The sequence below is a fragment of the Hydractinia symbiolongicarpus genome, chromosome 10, assembly GCF_029227915.1.
Source record: "Hydractinia symbiolongicarpus strain clone_291-10 chromosome 10, HSymV2.1, whole genome shotgun sequence".
Classification (NCBI taxonomy): Eukaryota; Metazoa; Cnidaria; class Hydrozoa; order Anthoathecata; family Hydractiniidae; genus Hydractinia; species Hydractinia symbiolongicarpus.
In genome coordinates, this window is record NC_079884.1 from 23,184,291 (window position 1) to 23,201,726 (window position 17,436).

The 17,436-nt window shown below is 34.1% G+C and overlaps 4 protein-coding genes across 5 annotated transcripts; 1 reads left to right on the forward strand and 3 right to left on the reverse strand.

Annotated features, from left to right (window-relative positions):
- Window positions 1-3,501: 3,501 nt before the first annotated feature.
- On the reverse strand, window positions 3,502-7,586 carry LOC130662859 (uncharacterized). 2 transcript variants are annotated; one of them, XM_057461801.1, is made up of 3 exons: window positions 7,445-7,586; window positions 6,578-6,766; window positions 3,502-6,455 (listed from the first exon to the last, which is right to left on the reverse strand). In XM_057461801.1, the coding sequence occupies exons 2-3, from the start codon at window positions 6,723-6,725 to the stop codon at window positions 4,393-4,395; spliced, it is 2,211 nt and encodes a 736-aa protein (XP_057317784.1). In that variant the 5' UTR covers window positions 6,726-6,766; window positions 7,445-7,586; the 3' UTR covers window positions 3,502-4,392. The 2 variants fall into 2 exon arrangements, with proteins under 2 accessions (XP_057317784.1, XP_057317783.1); XM_057461800.1 differs by having other exon boundaries at window positions 6,578-6,786.
- Window positions 7,587-7,727: 141 nt separating this feature from the next.
- On the reverse strand, window positions 7,728-15,560 carry LOC130662863 (P2X receptor E-like). The gene is made up of 6 exons (XM_057461804.1): window positions 15,400-15,560; window positions 14,004-14,272; window positions 13,118-13,261; window positions 12,464-12,652; window positions 11,871-12,028; window positions 7,728-8,069 (listed from the first exon to the last, which is right to left on the reverse strand). The coding sequence occupies exons 1-6, from the start codon at window positions 15,535-15,537 to the stop codon at window positions 7,867-7,869; spliced, it is 1,101 nt and encodes a 366-aa protein (XP_057317787.1). The 5' UTR covers window positions 15,538-15,560; the 3' UTR covers window positions 7,728-7,866.
- Window positions 8,457-9,935, forward strand: LOC130662866 (uncharacterized). Its single transcript, XM_057461807.1, has 2 exons — window positions 8,457-8,791; window positions 8,999-9,935. Exons 1-2 carry the CDS (start codon window positions 8,724-8,726, stop codon window positions 9,873-9,875), a joined length of 945 nt encoding a protein of 314 aa, XP_057317790.1. The 5' UTR covers window positions 8,457-8,723; the 3' UTR covers window positions 9,876-9,935.
- Window positions 9,466-11,849, reverse strand: LOC130662861 (uncharacterized). Its single transcript, XM_057461803.1, has 2 exons — window positions 11,087-11,849; window positions 9,466-11,008 (listed from the first exon to the last, which is right to left on the reverse strand). The coding sequence occupies exons 1-2, from the start codon at window positions 11,240-11,242 to the stop codon at window positions 9,938-9,940; spliced, it is 1,227 nt and encodes a 408-aa protein (XP_057317786.1). The 5' UTR covers window positions 11,243-11,849; the 3' UTR covers window positions 9,466-9,937.
- Window positions 15,561-17,436: the final 1,876 nt, after the last annotated feature.

Genomic DNA, 17,436 nt, shown 5'->3' on the forward strand with positions numbered 1-17,436 from the left:
TAAGCAATAGATTCACCAAATAAGATTAGGTTCAATAAAGTTAATTAAAGTTCAGTAAGTTCAATTTATAGTTTAAGTCTAAATATCTGAATGTCTGAATATCTAGCTTTTATACTATGTCGAGTTTCTTCTTTTTTATACTCTGTCGAGTGTTGGTTGTCAATGTCGAACCTAAAAATCAGAAAAAGTGATTCATTGCGTGTATAATTTCTTCATGGCTAAATATTTATGCGGCTATTTTATATTCGTAAAAATCGCTGCACACACAAATTTAAATTCACTATAATTAATCACTATAGAGGTATTTTACTTATCTGTCAGATTTAGGATACCAAGTCCTCACGATATCTATCTAATCTGGCAGACTTAAGATTAGTTGTGAGGTGACGTAATGTTGTGATTCGTAGTATTGCCATGCACACGAATCACCTAGGCAAAATATATAAACCACATGGAAAAAATCAATTTTAAATAGTATCTGACGCTTAAATTTATTGAAATTTGCACTTTAAGCTTACCTCCTCCCAAATAAGTTATACCCTCAAAAATGTTTTATAACATACTAGTGCAAATACGAATGCACCTGTTCTACATATTCTGGCCTTCAGGTTAGCCTGGAATGACCCGTTCATACAGGAAAATATTCTTGCAACTTGTTTTTGTTGCCTCTATTGTGTAGAGGAGTTTAAAGCGCTGATCAAGAAAATATATATGGTCATGTGCTTTCCACAAATTGTTAATGAGATACAAGGGTTTAAAACTTTTGCTGACATTAACAAAAACCTGCCAATGTACACAAAATTTGTCCAGAAATTTGTTTACTTATTGCATATGTAAATGGCGTGAAATTCTGATCAAGAAAAAAATATCTTGGATTATATGCTTTTGACAAACGGTTAAAGAAAATACAGGTTTGAAAACTTGGCTAACGTCAGCAAAATCCCTCTCCAAAGTACAAAAGAAATTGTATACCCGTTGCCTTCATCGGAAAAATCTGGAAACACTGATCAAGAAAATGTATAGGAATTTTGATGACGTCATCAACGTGTCTTACCCAATTTGGTCAAAGGTTGTCCCTAGTTACTAACGCAGTGAAAAATGACTGACGTCACCACCTCGTTTCCTTGTGTACAACTACTTGTACAAAAGGGCCAGTTACAGGGGTCACAGACGTTGCCGTGTTTTCAGCAACTTTATTTCTTATTTCACCCACATTGAATTAACAAAATGGCATTTAGATTTGCTTAAAAATAGCTTGTATATATCTCACAAATGTAACTCAGACAAAAAAAAATTACTAATGTTATAGTGGTGATGTTGTTTTGAAGTGGAGCCACATCACGACCTGCTATTTTAAGTTTTGTTGAATAAGTAGCTTAACAACTAGCCGTTGTTGCATTTTCTGCTCAGGATACAAGTGAAGGTAACTTTTTTAAAAACTGATCGTAAGTAACTGAACATCTTAATTTCCTCAAGTGTCGTATTTGAGCTTGAAACAGTTTAAAGATGGTTTCCATTTAATGGGGTCTCCGTCAAATTTAAAAAATTTCTTTGGTAGTTCGACGGAGCAAGAACTTTAAGGAGTTTGTACCTATCTTTATGTACTTCTGTCTCTGAGATATAAAATGTCAGCTTCGACAAATATCAAATGTCAACTTCGTGTTTTTTTATGTCTCCTACATAAAACCGTTAAACACGGTATGAACTGAAAGAGAAAAAATTGCCATAAAATTCTTTTTTTGTGAAATTCACGAAGTTTGATTTTCGCGAAATATTAGGATTGGCTAACTTCATAAAAATCTGTTCTCGCGAATATTAATTTCATTAAGGTTGTTTATTCTATTTGCGAGTACGTGAAATTCAAACAGCGTCGTAAGTATTTGTCGCGCCTATATTTCGTGCATCTTTAACATATTTCGTGCATTTTTAACTTATTTCGCGCATCTTTAAAATATTTCGTGCGTCTGTAACATATTTCGTGCATCTTTAAAATATTTTGTGCATCTTTAAAATATTTCGTGCATCTTTAACATATAATGCGTCATATGGTTTTGCAGCACTAAAAAAAACAAAATACAGCAATAGAAGAATTAAGTGCGTATTAAAAACTTTTAAGGGTTTACCACTACAAATGTTCTTATAAAAAATAGTGTATAATATTTATATTGTATATATTTATATTGTATATATCTTTATTGTATATATCTTTATTGTATATGCGTATACACTCAATCATAGTGCCTTGTTTTTCCTGTGCGCGCAGAAGTGGAGGTTACTTTTCAGCTTAGTTTGTTTACATTTTAACGTTCATTTCTGCGCGCGCATCGGTCATTACGTAATCACTTAGATGCGTGCGCAAGTAAATGTCAGGACTGTGGTCCCATGTATTGTAGTTTCGTATGCATTTATAAATTTGTCATTTTTTTGAAAGTCGCCTTTTTGATATCAATATGAAGACCAACCAGGGTTTTGATTATTTTTTTATCCAAACAACAATTAGGGAAGAAAACCTTCTCTCACCATGTTATCTTTCTTTGTAGAAATTATATCTGTCCATCTAGGTAATATAGTACTTGAATTTTATTTTTTCCTGTACACTTGCCCTAAACTAGAAAAAATATCATGTCCTTAATGTTTAAGTTTTTCTTTTTAAAAATCTTTTCAGTTTTTCAAAAAATTGTGAGTTTGAAAATATGAAGTTATTTCCAGAGAAGTAATTTTCGCGAATCAGTGTTGACAATTTTTTTTGCGGCAATTAATTTTTGTAAATGAAATTAAATATTCTATAATTTAATATTAATATTTGTTTTCTTCCCATCATGACCTACCTGCCCCATTCTAATGCTTGAATTCTTAACTAGCCGTTCTCTCGAGACTACCGATTTAAAATTTGTTTTTTGATTACAAAATTGCCCGCGAATAATACTCTTTAAAAGTATGCAGCGAAATTTCGAGTTTTGTACCCTATTATTTTAAGGCTTTTTCTTACGGAGGTAACGTACTAGCGCAAAAATCAGTAGAAAACTTAGCAAAAATGTTTGATCAGTAAAAAGAAGAAAAATTTAAAGTTAAAAATTTTAGTGCGTTTAAAATATCTATCATGGAGCTCAAATTTGGTCACTTTTTCTTGATACGGTACAGTAATTGGTTTTTTTTCTTCCCCTGCTGCGAGTTGATGAACATTCCAATTCTGCGATGTTTTAGAATTTTTCAAATTGTGCGGCGAATTGTTTAGACATTGGTAAGTGCGACACTGGTTACTTCACATGCATCAGTTAGTTAAACTTTCGCAGCCTACAAGCTGCAGAACACTGGGTAGGGAATGCTGTTTTCCCATTTCGAGAAAAAGCTAAAGAACGAACAATTTTGTAAATATAAAGTCCAGGGTTGCAGCTACCATTTACTTGAAGAAATTTTAAAAGTTCGAAGATAGGTCGTAAAGGTGCTGTGGGAGGGACTCTGAAATAGGGACTTGACAAGAAGATAGCCAAAAATGTTAAGTCAGGTAAAACAAATTTTTGTCAAAGATTGTTGCTCGACAAAAAATATTATAAATAAACATAAATCTGGTTTCTTTTTTCAGAATTTTTTTACTGACAAGCTAAATTATTAAGACATTACCTCTAAAATTACCAGACAAAAAGAGATTGCACCAGTAAAACACAGCAAACCTTTTACAAGACTCTCTAATTAACCAACATCATTTAACCCTTTGATTTGGTTATAAAAGTTTTATTTTTTCTGAATTTTTTTTTTTTTACTTCAATTGAAAATATCTCCAAAAGTAGAATGATTTGAACATTCCTTCTTTTCTTAAAAAAAGTTTCAAAATTTCTAGCCCATTCTACACTTTATTACGGCAGAATAGGCTAAAACACAACCCCCGTCCGATCAACGGTGTCCTGTGGTCGTCAAAGGCTTAACGGAAACTCTAATCAGCGGATAGCTTTTTGTTCCACGGTATCTACGTTGCTAAATTAGCGGACAGAACAAAAAGTATTAGACAGGTTAGCAAATACAACGCTTCACTTCAAACATTTATTTTTCATGTTACTTGTTGCATCAACATCGCCCTTTTTCCGTGAAAATATATTTTACGATTTGAGTGTTTTCATTACTCCTTAAACTAAACTGGATTAACTTATGGGTTACCTAGTTCGTGTGAAATTAGAAATCCGTTCTTGTCGAATTGAAACAGAAAAAGGAAACTGTCAATATAGCGATCACCTATAATTAACGACGGATTGCCCCAAAAGAGTCCGCCAATTAGAGATTCGACTGTATATATTTAAAAAGATATCGTTAACAAAGTCGGGCGACATCATGTATATTTAGCACCAATCTAGCTCAATCTTTAGAGTTGTAAATGAGTTAAAGAAATTATTAAAATACTTATTGCAAAACGTTTGAAAAACTTTCTATGATATTTCCGCCATCAGGAAAAAATTGAGTAAAATCAAATCCGCCATCTTGCATTGAAGACATCGACAATCTCATGGCTTCATCGTCTGAAGAAGCAGCGGCTTGCAAACTTTCCATTGGTTTCACCGAAAGGTCTCTCACCCAGTCTGCAAGTAAGCAGAAATCAGACAAGACAATGCTGCGGATGTTATCACTATTCAGCATATCATTCAAATTCCCAACGTGACGAAAATAAAGAAAATCTTTTGAAACACTCAGTACTTTTTCAAAACCTTCAGGAGAAAACTTTCCTGTATCAATGGCTTCTTTCATCGCGGCTATGATATAGTGAAATTCTGGAGAATATTCATCCGAAGGAGGCTGTTCTGATCGTAGCTCAATTAAAATTTCTTGGCCCAACATTTCAACCTCTTCAGAATGTAGTTGTTGAAATGTTTTTGTTTTCAAAACTTCAGGAACCGCCAGTTCTTCCGGTTGTGTTTCAGTCGATTCAGCTTTTGCGGAAACGAGTTCCGCAGATTTTTTTATTGAAATTTCCAAATCTTGAAAATATTTTTCAGGAGATTGTAATATGGTGAGAACATGCGAATGCAAATCGCTCAGCTCCATTTTTGTCAATCCATCAAATAGATCTAGCTGACTAATGAAATAATGCCTCAAGGAACGATCTTCTAATGCTTGGAGCAAACGATGCAACAATAGGAAAATACATTCACCAAGATCGATCCACTCCTTTGACTCTTTTTCCTCGCACTGCCAAAACAACAACGTTTTGATATGATACGAAGTAAAACATTCGGACAAAGGTTTGAATGTTTCGTGGAAAGAAGCCTTTAACAGTCTATAGCATTGTTTTTGTACTTCATTCATGGCCATGCATAAAATATTTTCAGCTTTCGAGAACGACAACCTAAACACGAATTTTGCTTCTTCTTCGCTTAGCTTCTCAGGATACTTACCAACTAAATGAAATCCGCTATCTTTAATTTGAGCAATAGTTTCCGCAGTTGGCCATTTTCTCGTTCTAGTTAACCAACCAACAGCTATAGTTGGCCAGCCGGTGCATTTTAACGTGGGAACAACATCAATACCACTTTTTCTAGGTAATTCAGCAGTAGATTTAGGGCTTTTGTTAGAGATATAAGTTCCGCAAGCTTCACCTTCAGGATGATTGTTTAAATCGTTGTCATGGGAATGACGTTCATTTGACGCAAAAAGGCGAGTAGCAACCAATTGTTTGAAGATTTGGTTAGGATAGATACCATCAGGTTTTGCGGCACTCTTATCATTTCCAGTTTTGCTTGCATCGCTTTCATTTTCAGAATTTTGGTCAGGTGTTGATTCAACAGAAGCTTCATTGCCGTGTGAACACGATGGCATTGTTGTTGGTGGTGCTGATTCCAACTCTTCCTTTTGTTTATCAACAGTCACTTCCTGTTTATCTTTAGAAATTGTCTGTCCATCTTCAGAAACGTCTGTGATTTTTCCCAAAACACCAAAAATGCTCGTTAAATTTTGTTGTGGCAACTTCTCTAATGTTTCAATCGTAAGTTTAACATTTTCGTCACACGTCTTTCGTGCATTTTCGTCACCGTAACCAATCGCAAGAGATTTAGCAATATCGTGTATCATCGACTTTTGCAATGGGTTTAATTGTCCCGTAGAACGTTCTAACTGCGACGATGGCGACGGAAAAGACGATGTGAAATCAATGCTGTATGCTGCATTGTGGAGCTTGTCCAACATCGGCGAGCATTGCAAATCCTTAAAGTTCGAACGTGATGCAATCAAAGCTAGCAGAGGCTGGTAACCGACAGGAAGACCCCCCAAATAAGTATGCGTTAAATTTTCTGCTGGGTAATACTGTACATCTCCTGCGACAACTTCAGCTACTTTAACTTTTACGAATCCTGGCAAATCATGAACATTAACCAGATCACACGCTGATGGAATGTAATCAAGCGAGGAAATCATTAGGTCCACGTCACCAAGGTCGTCTGCACGAAAGAATTTGCCATCTTCAGTCAGGCTACCTAAAAAACCAAACACAATAAACATAAAAAAATCATAGACCCTGGGGAATCACAAGACCCTGGGGACAAGGTTGCAGTGGTGTCAAGGTTGATTTTATTCCAGTTTATAATTTGTCGTTTACCTGCGAAAAAAAATTCATGATGTTTTTCTACTTTTAATAAACGTGAAGCCAGTTGGATCAGAGACTCGTAATAATTTTGCCAGTCCTTCGCTTCAGGAAGAGGTGCACACACAATACGGCGAGCAATAGTGTTTAAATCTTCCGTCATTGTTAGTCAAAGATTGAAATCTCGTGTGTTATCGTGGATATCTATGGTGTTATATAAGAATCTAAAAGATACACGAAATAAAAACAAAAGATGAGCAAGAAGTGTAAATAGAAATTACGTCACTTTCAACTTTTGTTTCAACCTCGTTCCCAGGGAATTTTGCCTTGTTATTGGAGTTGTCGGCAAAAATCATTGTTGACCACTCCGTAATAAAGGCTTAGGGGCCACAAGACCCTGGGGACGAGGTTGAGGTTGTTTAGCTTTATAATAAATTAATACAAGCATCAACATCACGCTTATATCATGTTCGAGTCAACATGCGCTAGGAATGAGGTTGTGCGAGTATCTTTTGTCAACTTCCACTGCAAGCCCTGGGTTTTCACAACAAGCCCCGGGTTAAAAGTTAACTATTAACAAGAATAATCATTATAATGTACACAGAAAATATGGAACACCAAAAGTGAAACTTCGCTAAACACTTCATATAAAAGTATGGCAGTTAAAAAAAAATTCATGAATATATCAGAAGCTTAATTCATATTTGCAAGTTTATTTCACAAGTATAATGCATTTCCAGAAAGATTCACAAGTAATAATAGCCCACTTTGTGTTGCATTTGCTGTTGATTAAGGATTATTTAAGACATTGTTTTGTTGATATTAAAATACTTTATATAAAGTCTGTTCAGAGAAAAACATTTAAAAAGGTTTATAACTTACACAAAATTGTTTAATACTCGTCAAGCCAAAAACTCAAAAGACTGGACATGTTGAAAACAAAACTTCTTAAGGTTTGTAAAGTGTTTACATTTTCCAACTTTCGATTTAAAACCGCTACCAGGAGCAAATAATGTTACACGAAGTTGCGGTTGTCAATTTTGTAATTTTGGAAAGAAATCAACAACGTACTGGCTATATAGGAAGTTAATATTATTTGAAAGTAAATAAAAGGGCAATAATATCCATAACTGTGTAAGTAGGTTATAACAGAAACCAATTGGAGAAGCCGGGTTACCGCTATTATTAGCGATGTTTTCAACTCTTCTCAGTGCTAATTTATAGTGCAAATATACAATGTATTTCGGCTATATGTATTCAATAAAATCCGTTTAAAATATATGTATAATTTAAAAACCGTACGACTACTCTTCTTTTTCTTTTTCATCTGTCTCATTTATTTCGTTCGGCTTTCGTAATTCTGGTGAAGAATCAAAAACGTACTGTCTGTATAGGTCCTTATTCGGAACTAAATATAGCGCAATAATATCTATAACTGTTGCAGTCAGTGTAAGTAGACCCATAAAAGAAACCAATTGGAACAGTAAATTTGATAGTGAATATTGACCTAAAAATAAAATATAAAAACACCGTTACAAATAATGTAAACACACCCTTACCTTAATACTGATTCATCTTTACTTATTCTTTCCAAGTTTTGCAATTTGAAACTTTTTATTTCAAAAAAATTAAAACATTTTTTTTCATTCACAAATGACGCTTGTTGTTTAACCCAAGTTTCGACGCGATACTTGAAATATGCTATACAATCCTGCTTAAAATAGATAGAATACGAGAAAGGGCTGTTACGCCCACTATTGTATAACCGTTAATAGGCGCTCTTTTAAACTCGGAGACTATTACTGTATTTGTAATCTCCGTTTGTCATTTTTTATTTTTTAAAGGCTCGAATACACGGAACAATTTTGCAGATCAATTTTCAAAATTAAATATTGAACTAAAATTGATCTAATATTGTTGCGTATATATCGTAGAAAAATAACAGAACGATAATGCCATAATGACGTAAAAACACTCAAAAATTGATCTAATAAAATCAAACCGGTTTGATTTTATTAGATCAATTTTTCGTCGGAAAAATATTATTTCAAAGAAAACCGCCAGCTGCTCACTTTTTTTCGAAACTCACGCTCGGTATTTCATTCATTTCAAATGTTTTTATGCACGTAAAGAGAGTAAATGAAGAGAAACGCAACTAAACATGTCAGATAATTTTGTTTTACCAAGTACGTTTAGATCGTATCAAGCCGCAAGGCAAACTGAATTAAGGTACTTTGTATTTCTATTTTTTGTCTCTACTTTCTTCGTGATTACACGTTGCTCTCTTCCACCTAACGTGCAACGTCGCGAAATGACGTTGTCGCGATTCCTATTCGAAACTTGAATTCTTCGTTCACTGGGAGGTTGTTACTACCACAATGCTGTGTCTCCTGAGAGGTTTTCAATGTACAAAAAGCTTTTTGGAACTTTGTTTAGATCCTCAATTCCTGACAATGACAATTCGAAGGACACGCAAAAACGGAGTGAACCAGCTGAGGAGATTGCACAACCTGAAACAGCTGTGGTTGCAAAAAAACGTGGCAGACCTTCAAAAAAGTCATCCGAAAAAAGAGATTGGGATGATGACGAAATCTTTGTTCTTATTGAAACTTGGTCGAATCACGATAATCTCTACAACACAAGAAACAGCCAATATTTTAATCGTGATACACGACAAAAATCTCTTGAAAAAATTCAGAAAGAATTAGCAGACCAAGGTATTTTTGCTTCAGTGAAAGATATTGCAGATAAACTCACGAATCTAAAGACATACTATGGTGGTCAAAAAAGATCTGTCGAATATTCAAAGGCCAGTGGCGCTGGAGCTGATGGTGTTTACGAGAGTAATTGGAAGTTCTTTCAAGTTTTGCACTTTTTAAATGATTCGTTTACTCTAAGAAAAACTTTCAGCAATGCCGATGAAAATTCAACGTACGAGGTCTTGAATCCACCCTCAGCAAAAAGCGCAAAGAAGATTCGCGATTCGAGCATGGAGACAGCGCAAAAAGTTATGCATTCTGCGGCTGCAGCTTTGGAAAAGTTAAATGAGAAAAGGTCAAACGGAGGAGCTGAAAGGAAAGAAAAAACGGAAGATGAAGTTTTTTGTGAATTGCTGTGCAAAATATTAACAAGTATTCCGAATGGCGAAGAAAGAGACATGCTTAAATTGAACATGCAACATTCCGCAACGTCACTGAAGTTTAAACGACGTCACTCTTCCTCGTCAAGCAGCTCTGTTTCTTCTTCACCTCTCGGATCACCTGTGTTTATGAACAACAGTTACAGCAGTTATAACAATGGATTATTCCAATAAAATATTTTTGTATCCGTGTTTCTTTTTCTAGTACAAAGGTAAAAAAAATACCCAGTAATAGTTTATAGCTGATTCCATTGCCATGGTATTTGTCCTGGTCCATAAAAGTGGTCTGCGAACACTTCTCTGATATACTCAGCTGAGTTGGTCGCTCTATTACTTCTGTTCACTGGCAATTTCTGAATAATGGATTCGGTGTAGCTTCCTTCTCTCCAGCGCCCAAGTTCAACTTCTCCGTTTTCGCATTCAAAATCGATGAACCCTTGAGGTGTATAACTCTCTTTCGACAAATCTCGTAACATATTGTGCAAAACGAGTGAGGCAAGCGTAATGATAGTTGCTTTTTCAGGACTTAGCATGAGCTTGGTGGAGAATACTCTGAAACGGTTCACCCATATTCCAAACGCGTTTTCACTAATGCGGCGAAATCGTGACAAACGGTAATTGAATATTCTATTTCTCGGTGTAAGTTTCCTTTGTGCGAAAGGTTTCATGCAGTTGTTGGTTAATGGAAACGCATCATCTCCAACAAAGACGTAAGGAATAGGCTCGTTGTTCTGATCATAAGCCCAGTTTGGATCAGGAGACTGTGGCAGGGGCTTACAATCGGGAAGATTTAAGTCACCATTTTCTAAAGCTTTGTAAAAATAGCTGTTTCTATAAACACCGCCGTCGCTTATTCTTCCCTGGCAGCCAACATCCACGAAGCAAAACTTATAATCATGATCGACTATAGCAAGAAGTACAATTGAAAAGAATCCTTTATAATTATAGGATTCTGACCCAGAATCCTTAGGATGTAGAATAGATATGTGTTTCCCATCAGCAGCACCAATGCAATTTGGAAATTGCCAACGCGTTCGAATCTTTTCCTCTTGCGCCATCCATTTCTCTTTGGTGTTAGGTAGATGTAAGTATTGATCCTTGAAAGACAAATAAATTTCTTGGCAAACAGTTGGTATGAGCTGAGAGATAGTTGTTTTATGAATTCGAAATTGATACATCAAACTTTCGTAACTTTCACCAGTTGCAAGGAATCGCAAAGTGACAGCTAACTTCTCTTCAGGTGAAATTGGATCTCGCATCATTGTTCGTTGTTTTTGAATCTTAGGTCCAACGATGTCGATGAGTTTCTAATATGATAAATGATTTAATGCTGTCACAGTGGAGTGATATATCCTTGATATGCAAAATGAAGTAATCAAACTTACCTGAAAAGTATCCGTGTTCATTCTTAAATAGCTTCGGTAGCTTTCAAAATCCGTTAATTTTAATTCGTTCAGAATTGCATTATAAGCTCCTCTTTCATTTCTGTGATGGAGCCAATCTTTCACCCATACAGTTTTTTTTCCTAACTTTTCTGCCATGTGAAAGAATGACACTGCTTGAAAAGATCAAGGAGCACAAAATTGTTTCTTCTTCGTTGTCGCTCATGCCTGATGTTGTGGTAAATTAAATTCAGATTGTTCTTTATATTGTCTCGTGTATGTATACAAAAATATTAAATCAATTTAAGAATTGAGTAAATATTGACCTAAAATTTTTGTGTGTATTTTTTTAAACAATATTCCGAAAAATAATATTTTTCGAAAATTGATCTGTAAAATTGTTCCGTGTATTCGAGCCTTAATACTCACTTCACGCTGTTAATTACAAGGTGCTTGGTTTTTTTTTTTTAAAAATTGAGCTAGTCAAAAAAAGCGGGAAATTTCCCCAAAATTAATTAGCGAAGATATCGAATTTTCAGGATGAGAAATTAAAAACCGGCGAAACTTCAACCTTACGGTAATTACAGCGGCGAAACTTCAACCTTACGGTAATTACAGCGACAATACTTCAACCTTACGGTAATTACGGCGGCGATATTTCAACCTTGCAAAACTTTAACTTTATGGTAATTACGGCAGCTATATTTTAACCTTACGGTAATTAGGGTGATAAACATTGCACTGCGCAAGTACAAGAAGAAAAATGAATACAATAATAAACACACACCAATTTTCCCTCTTTGAGAGAACTCCAAACGAGTTGCATATCGTTTGTTAACGAGTCGTTCACAAACAGTTCCCTCGCTGTTAATGATCGGAATTTCCTGTTTGACTCGATAATCTGAAAATGTCACGTGTTTAACGTGATATCGGTATTCTGGCTTTCTAAACGAGACAAAGCAGGACATAAATGCTATCTTATGCAGCTTGACACTTCCAAACGTAGAAAGTGAAAAATAACAGAAAATAAGTTCACAGAACTATAAGTTCTTTAACACTGAATTTTTTAGGCTTGGACATGCACTATGTGATTAAATAAGATACACAGACAAATCAATGTCAATTAGATTCGTTATATAGCGATACACGTGTTACTTTTTTAGACTAGTAATCGCATGTTTGTTCCAATTCTTGTTTCTATCCACTAGAACAATACGGGTTAATACGGGTTATCTGAATAAAATTTTAGGAAACCAAAAATAAGAAACCTTCAGTACTATAATTGTCAAAAAAAATAAGAAACTGCCAACAGAGCCTTCCACTGGTGTATTTTTATTCTTTTAAATACGTGTATGCAAACTGTAGAAGTAGAGAACTCACCCAATGCCGAACCAAACAAAGTCCGCGTTTTTATATTCAATCATAACATGTAAAACGATACCATTTTGACGGTACGTTCGCCCATTTGCGTTCAATGCATCTGAGGTTGCATCCAGTGAAACATTTGCGGCTTGAAGAAATTCACTCAACCATATTTTGTCAACGCGTGATAATTTCTTCGAGTTTAGTCTAACAAAAAAAAAAAAAGATTTAGAAGGGAATGAAATAAAATGAAATTATAAGTTTGATGGTAAAATGCTTTTGCGTCCCAGCATTACATCAAATGTCCTTCCACCAAAAAAGTGTGTTTTCTCTTTTAATTTCCTTCCTCTGTTTATTAGATGAAGGCAAGTTAAAGAGCACAGTTTTTCCTACTGTTTACTTTAGGGAAGTTCGCTGAGTCTAAAAAGATTTGAATTACATTAAGTCAAAACAACAACAACAACAACAACATGCGTAAATGTTTATTTCCATCACAGCAAAATGATTTCCCAACATTGAATATTCCTGTTTTTTATTAAACCTTTTTCAGTTCTATCGTCCTAAATTATATTTCTATTTTAAATTTGTACGTGAAATGATTTTACGCAGAAATGATCACATGGTCAGTTTTCAAAAATCCGAAAAAATAGTCAATAGTACAAAAAAACAAACCTTTTTAGTATCTTTCCATCTTTCGTCAACAGTACTCCATTCATCATACGATGTGATGCTGAAAATTGGTCACCAACAGCGCTGATGGAATGTTCAATTTTTATAAGAGCATTCTCTGGATTAACACTGTAAAAATCGTTCTCCCTGAAATAAAAAAATAAAAAATTTTGAAAAAATAAAATGACAAAAATTCAAAAAAAAAAATTCCGATCGTTTTTTTTTTTTTTTTAATTTAATTTTTTTTTTAATCTTAAAGCTTAAAAAAAATTCTTGAAAAACCAAAAACATGTGAACATATAATGCTCATTTTATCATCAATTTCAGATGCAAAGTCAGATACATTTAGGGTAAAATTTTTTCATGAAATTATTAAGAACTTACTTTGGCGACTTTGTTCCCAGAATAACGCAAAAGTAAATTCCGCAAAAGTTGATTAATCGCAAAAATAAGTTTCAGTTTTTTTTAAAAAAATAAAATCTTAATTTTCATTTTGATTTTCGATTTACTAGATTAAATCTGAGTTCCTAGGGAAAAAACATAACGTTATGTCTTTTGACTGGAAAATGCTGCAGCGCTTCACATTTGAACTGAAGGACTTGTTTAATTTTAAAAATTGGTATGATATTTGGGAAAAAAACAAAAATTTCCATATTAAGGACTAAATTTAAAAAGGTAAAAGGACAGAAAATGGTTAATTTTTATTAAAAGTTGAAGAGATTTTAAGGAGGCCTCCTCACACTTCCGCGTATACTGGAGACTTTGACATAAAATGTTGAATTAAAGAAAAAAATTCCTTGCAGAGATAAGAGTTTCGATCCTTAAAATTCCACTTAAAAACCATAGATCATCTTGAGGGGAATTGTTTTATGGAAGACATCTTAATTACCTGACTACAGAATATGGTGTGTGTAGTTTGGTCTGGTCATACATGAAGTTTCCACTGCATTCTTGTTTTTCCCACCTTTCCTTGACATAAGACGCAACTGTAACAGCTTTCGACTCGACAGGCCAATTTAACGATAAACCATCCAGTCCACGACAAGCTCCACAATTGGCAGTATTATTATCTGTGCAGCAGTAGGAAAGGTTATAACTGTTTTTATTTGGAGGAGTAGTAACTAGTATTCTAATATTTCCTTTGGGTGAAAAATCGAACTACAAAAAGAAAAAAAGGAAATCATTCTTTTTATCCTGCACATTATTACAATAGCTGATGTTGACACTTGCCTAAAAAGAGTTGGTTATCTAATAATCAGCCAAAAATATTTTCTAAAAGTTTTCTGTCAATTCTTTCATCAATGATATAAAGCTCTACTAAACTCTACTTTCTATGTTTAGCCCGAATACCAATGCAATTTGCATGTGAATTAACTTCTTCGTCCTTAAACACGTTTTTGTGTACCTTTAATGTTAAACAAATGACAATTTCATTTCTAAACCCCTCCTCCTATGAAAACACAGTGATTGCATATAGAAAAACATCGAAGATTAAAAAGCTTTTATTTTAATACTTACATTAAAGACCAACCTAAATTTGTAACTTTATTGTTAAAATTGGAGTTTTCTATTCAACACAATGTGATTCCTATCAGAACGCACAAGCTTCGTCTAACTTTGTTATAGACATTGTTCTATTTCAGTGTATTCACAAAATAACTAAAATTTCTGTAATCAACGCTTCACTTAGTATGCCACAATGCTACACGATCTACGTTTATTGAAAAAACTTTTTCATGATTTTTGCCCTGTTTCGTGACATTCTTCTTGCAAAACCTTAAAGAACTTACCACACGGGTAAGTTTACTCAGTACAAACTTTCTAAATCGTGGATTAGCAAAATGTAACCGCTAAAATATTTTAAAATCTTAGAATCGCCAAACTTTTAATGCAATTTTGCAAGCACATGCATCCTTAAAAACAGTCTCTGAAAATAACTATTTTCTACTACAAAATAGGACACTTTATCTGCGAACACAGTAAAAAAGAATGTTGTGTTGTTTATATAAGACCATTGGGTAAAAATGAAAAAAGATCCATCCTCAATTGTCAAAGGGCATCAACATATATTATACATCCTTAAATAATATCTGTGTAGAGATTACAAAATTTAGATTTATAATTCAAAATATATATAGAAATTTAGCAACTTTTTATTATTATTATTTTTTTTTGAACTCATTGTGGAAGTTGTCATGCCGCCCAGGAAACTCTACCCAAAAAAACAAGTATGAATCGACTTGAAAATCAAATTGCAGCTATTATATATACAATAAAAAACATACCTGCAGATAGGCCTTGTTGACAAATATTTGCACAACTGTATACAACAAAATGAGGCCAGCAAGACAGTAATATGCTACACCAAGTCTTTTATCCTTAATTATTATGTATTTGTATGTCACATAATGAAACAGTGACATGGTTTTGGTTTTTTGAATGGTGGCTAGAATATAAATAAAACATAATTATTTATTTAAAAAGGAATCTAAATATGCAAATAATGTTTCACCTTATTATGTAGACCTCTAAAAGTTGTTTTTTAATCTTTTTATTTCATTTTTAAGTTGTTTTTATTTAAAGCTTACCTCACATTTAATATGAAAACAAGTTGATTTCATTTGGAACACCTTGAAAAGTTATGAAACCAACTTGTTTTTTGTGGGAGGTAAGCTTTAAAAATTCTGCCACATGTCAAATAGGTAACAGCAAATTCTGATATTTTCTTTCTGCAACAACATTGCTGAGGGATATGGATTTAAACTTTATCAATGTCGACATATTATGGAGGTGAGTTATAAATCTTACACAAATATTTATGCCAAAATGGCACTCATTGTCAAAAAGATCAAAAGTTGTTTTGAAAAATAATTTACTATGGTTTTCTTTTTTACAGCTTGTTGAATTTGTTGAATTCTTGTGTCTGACCAAAACAACAAAAAATAAGCCTAAATCCTTACAAAGCTTTCAAAGCATAATTCTGTGAATGTTTTACTACAAAATTGCTTTTTTGATTTTAAAATGAGATGGCGTAGCAATGTCGTGTTTACAAACAGGATGTACGGCCAAAGAGTTTTAAACCAGGATGGTGTAGTGGTATCTCATGTACAAACAGGACATAATACAAATTACAAAAAGTTTTTGGTTCGCTGACCTCCTTAACGGTCTGTTCCGTTTGCAGACGGGAGGGCCGAAGTTTCTCTAATCGGGATGGCATTTGCAACAGAATGGAACCATGCACACATATTAGTGGGTATGAAATATAAAGAAAAAATAAAGTAATCCAATAAAAAAAGATTCACTTTAAATTGATAAAAAAATTTCTTAGCAAAATAAAACTTAAAAAAAATTGTGAACATTTGCAAACAATTCTGTAGGTGAAAATATAAACAACAGACCACAGTAATCAAAGAAATCCACCAAAAGAAAGAAATATTTGCTTAAAATTAGTGATTTTTTCTAAAGAAAAATTAGAAAAACATAGGTGAAATTTATTCCAGTTCCTCTTGGATCTTACGCTACCAAAAAAAAATTTAATCTTTATTAACTGCTATTTTACCATCCGGAGTCCTGCTTTTTTGTTGGAAGAAGTGTTACTTGCAGGATAGGTTCTGCTTGGAAAAAGTTCAGAGAGTTACTTCCTTTGTTGACTAGCAGAGTCCTGTCAATTGAGGTAAAAGGTAGGTTGTATAAGGCCTGTGTAAAAAGTGTTATGTTGTACGGTAGTGAGACATGGGCAGTGAAGCAGGAAGATCTTGACCGTTTAGAAAGGAATGATATGAGAATGGTTAGGTGGATGTGTAACGCCAGTCTGATAGACAGATAGAGTTCAGATGAGCTAAGAAGCAGGCTAAGTCTCTGTAGAATTAAAGATGTTATCCAGATAAGAAGATTGAACTGGCTGGGGCACTTGGAAAGAATGGAGGAGGATAATTGGGTAAGAAAGTGTAGAGACTTGATAGTTCCTGGGGCAAAGCCCAGAGGCAGACCGAGAAAGACTTGGCAGGAGGTTATAAAGACAGACTTGATACAGAGGAAGTTGAGTTTAGATCTAACACAGTCTAGATCAGATTGGAAGAGGGTCATTAATATACCCCGTCCAACCCATGCTAGCATGGAAAACGGACGTTAAGCCGAGAATGATGATGATGATGATGACAAAAGTGCAAACATGCCCATTGTTCTTAAAATGAAATCAAAACAACAAGCTCGCTACGTCACGCGAAAAGTGTTTTTGAAAAATCTATATATAAGTCTTAAAATATATAAGCCATTTTACCACTTTAGGCTCCTGCTTTTTTACATACCCTATACACAAGCGC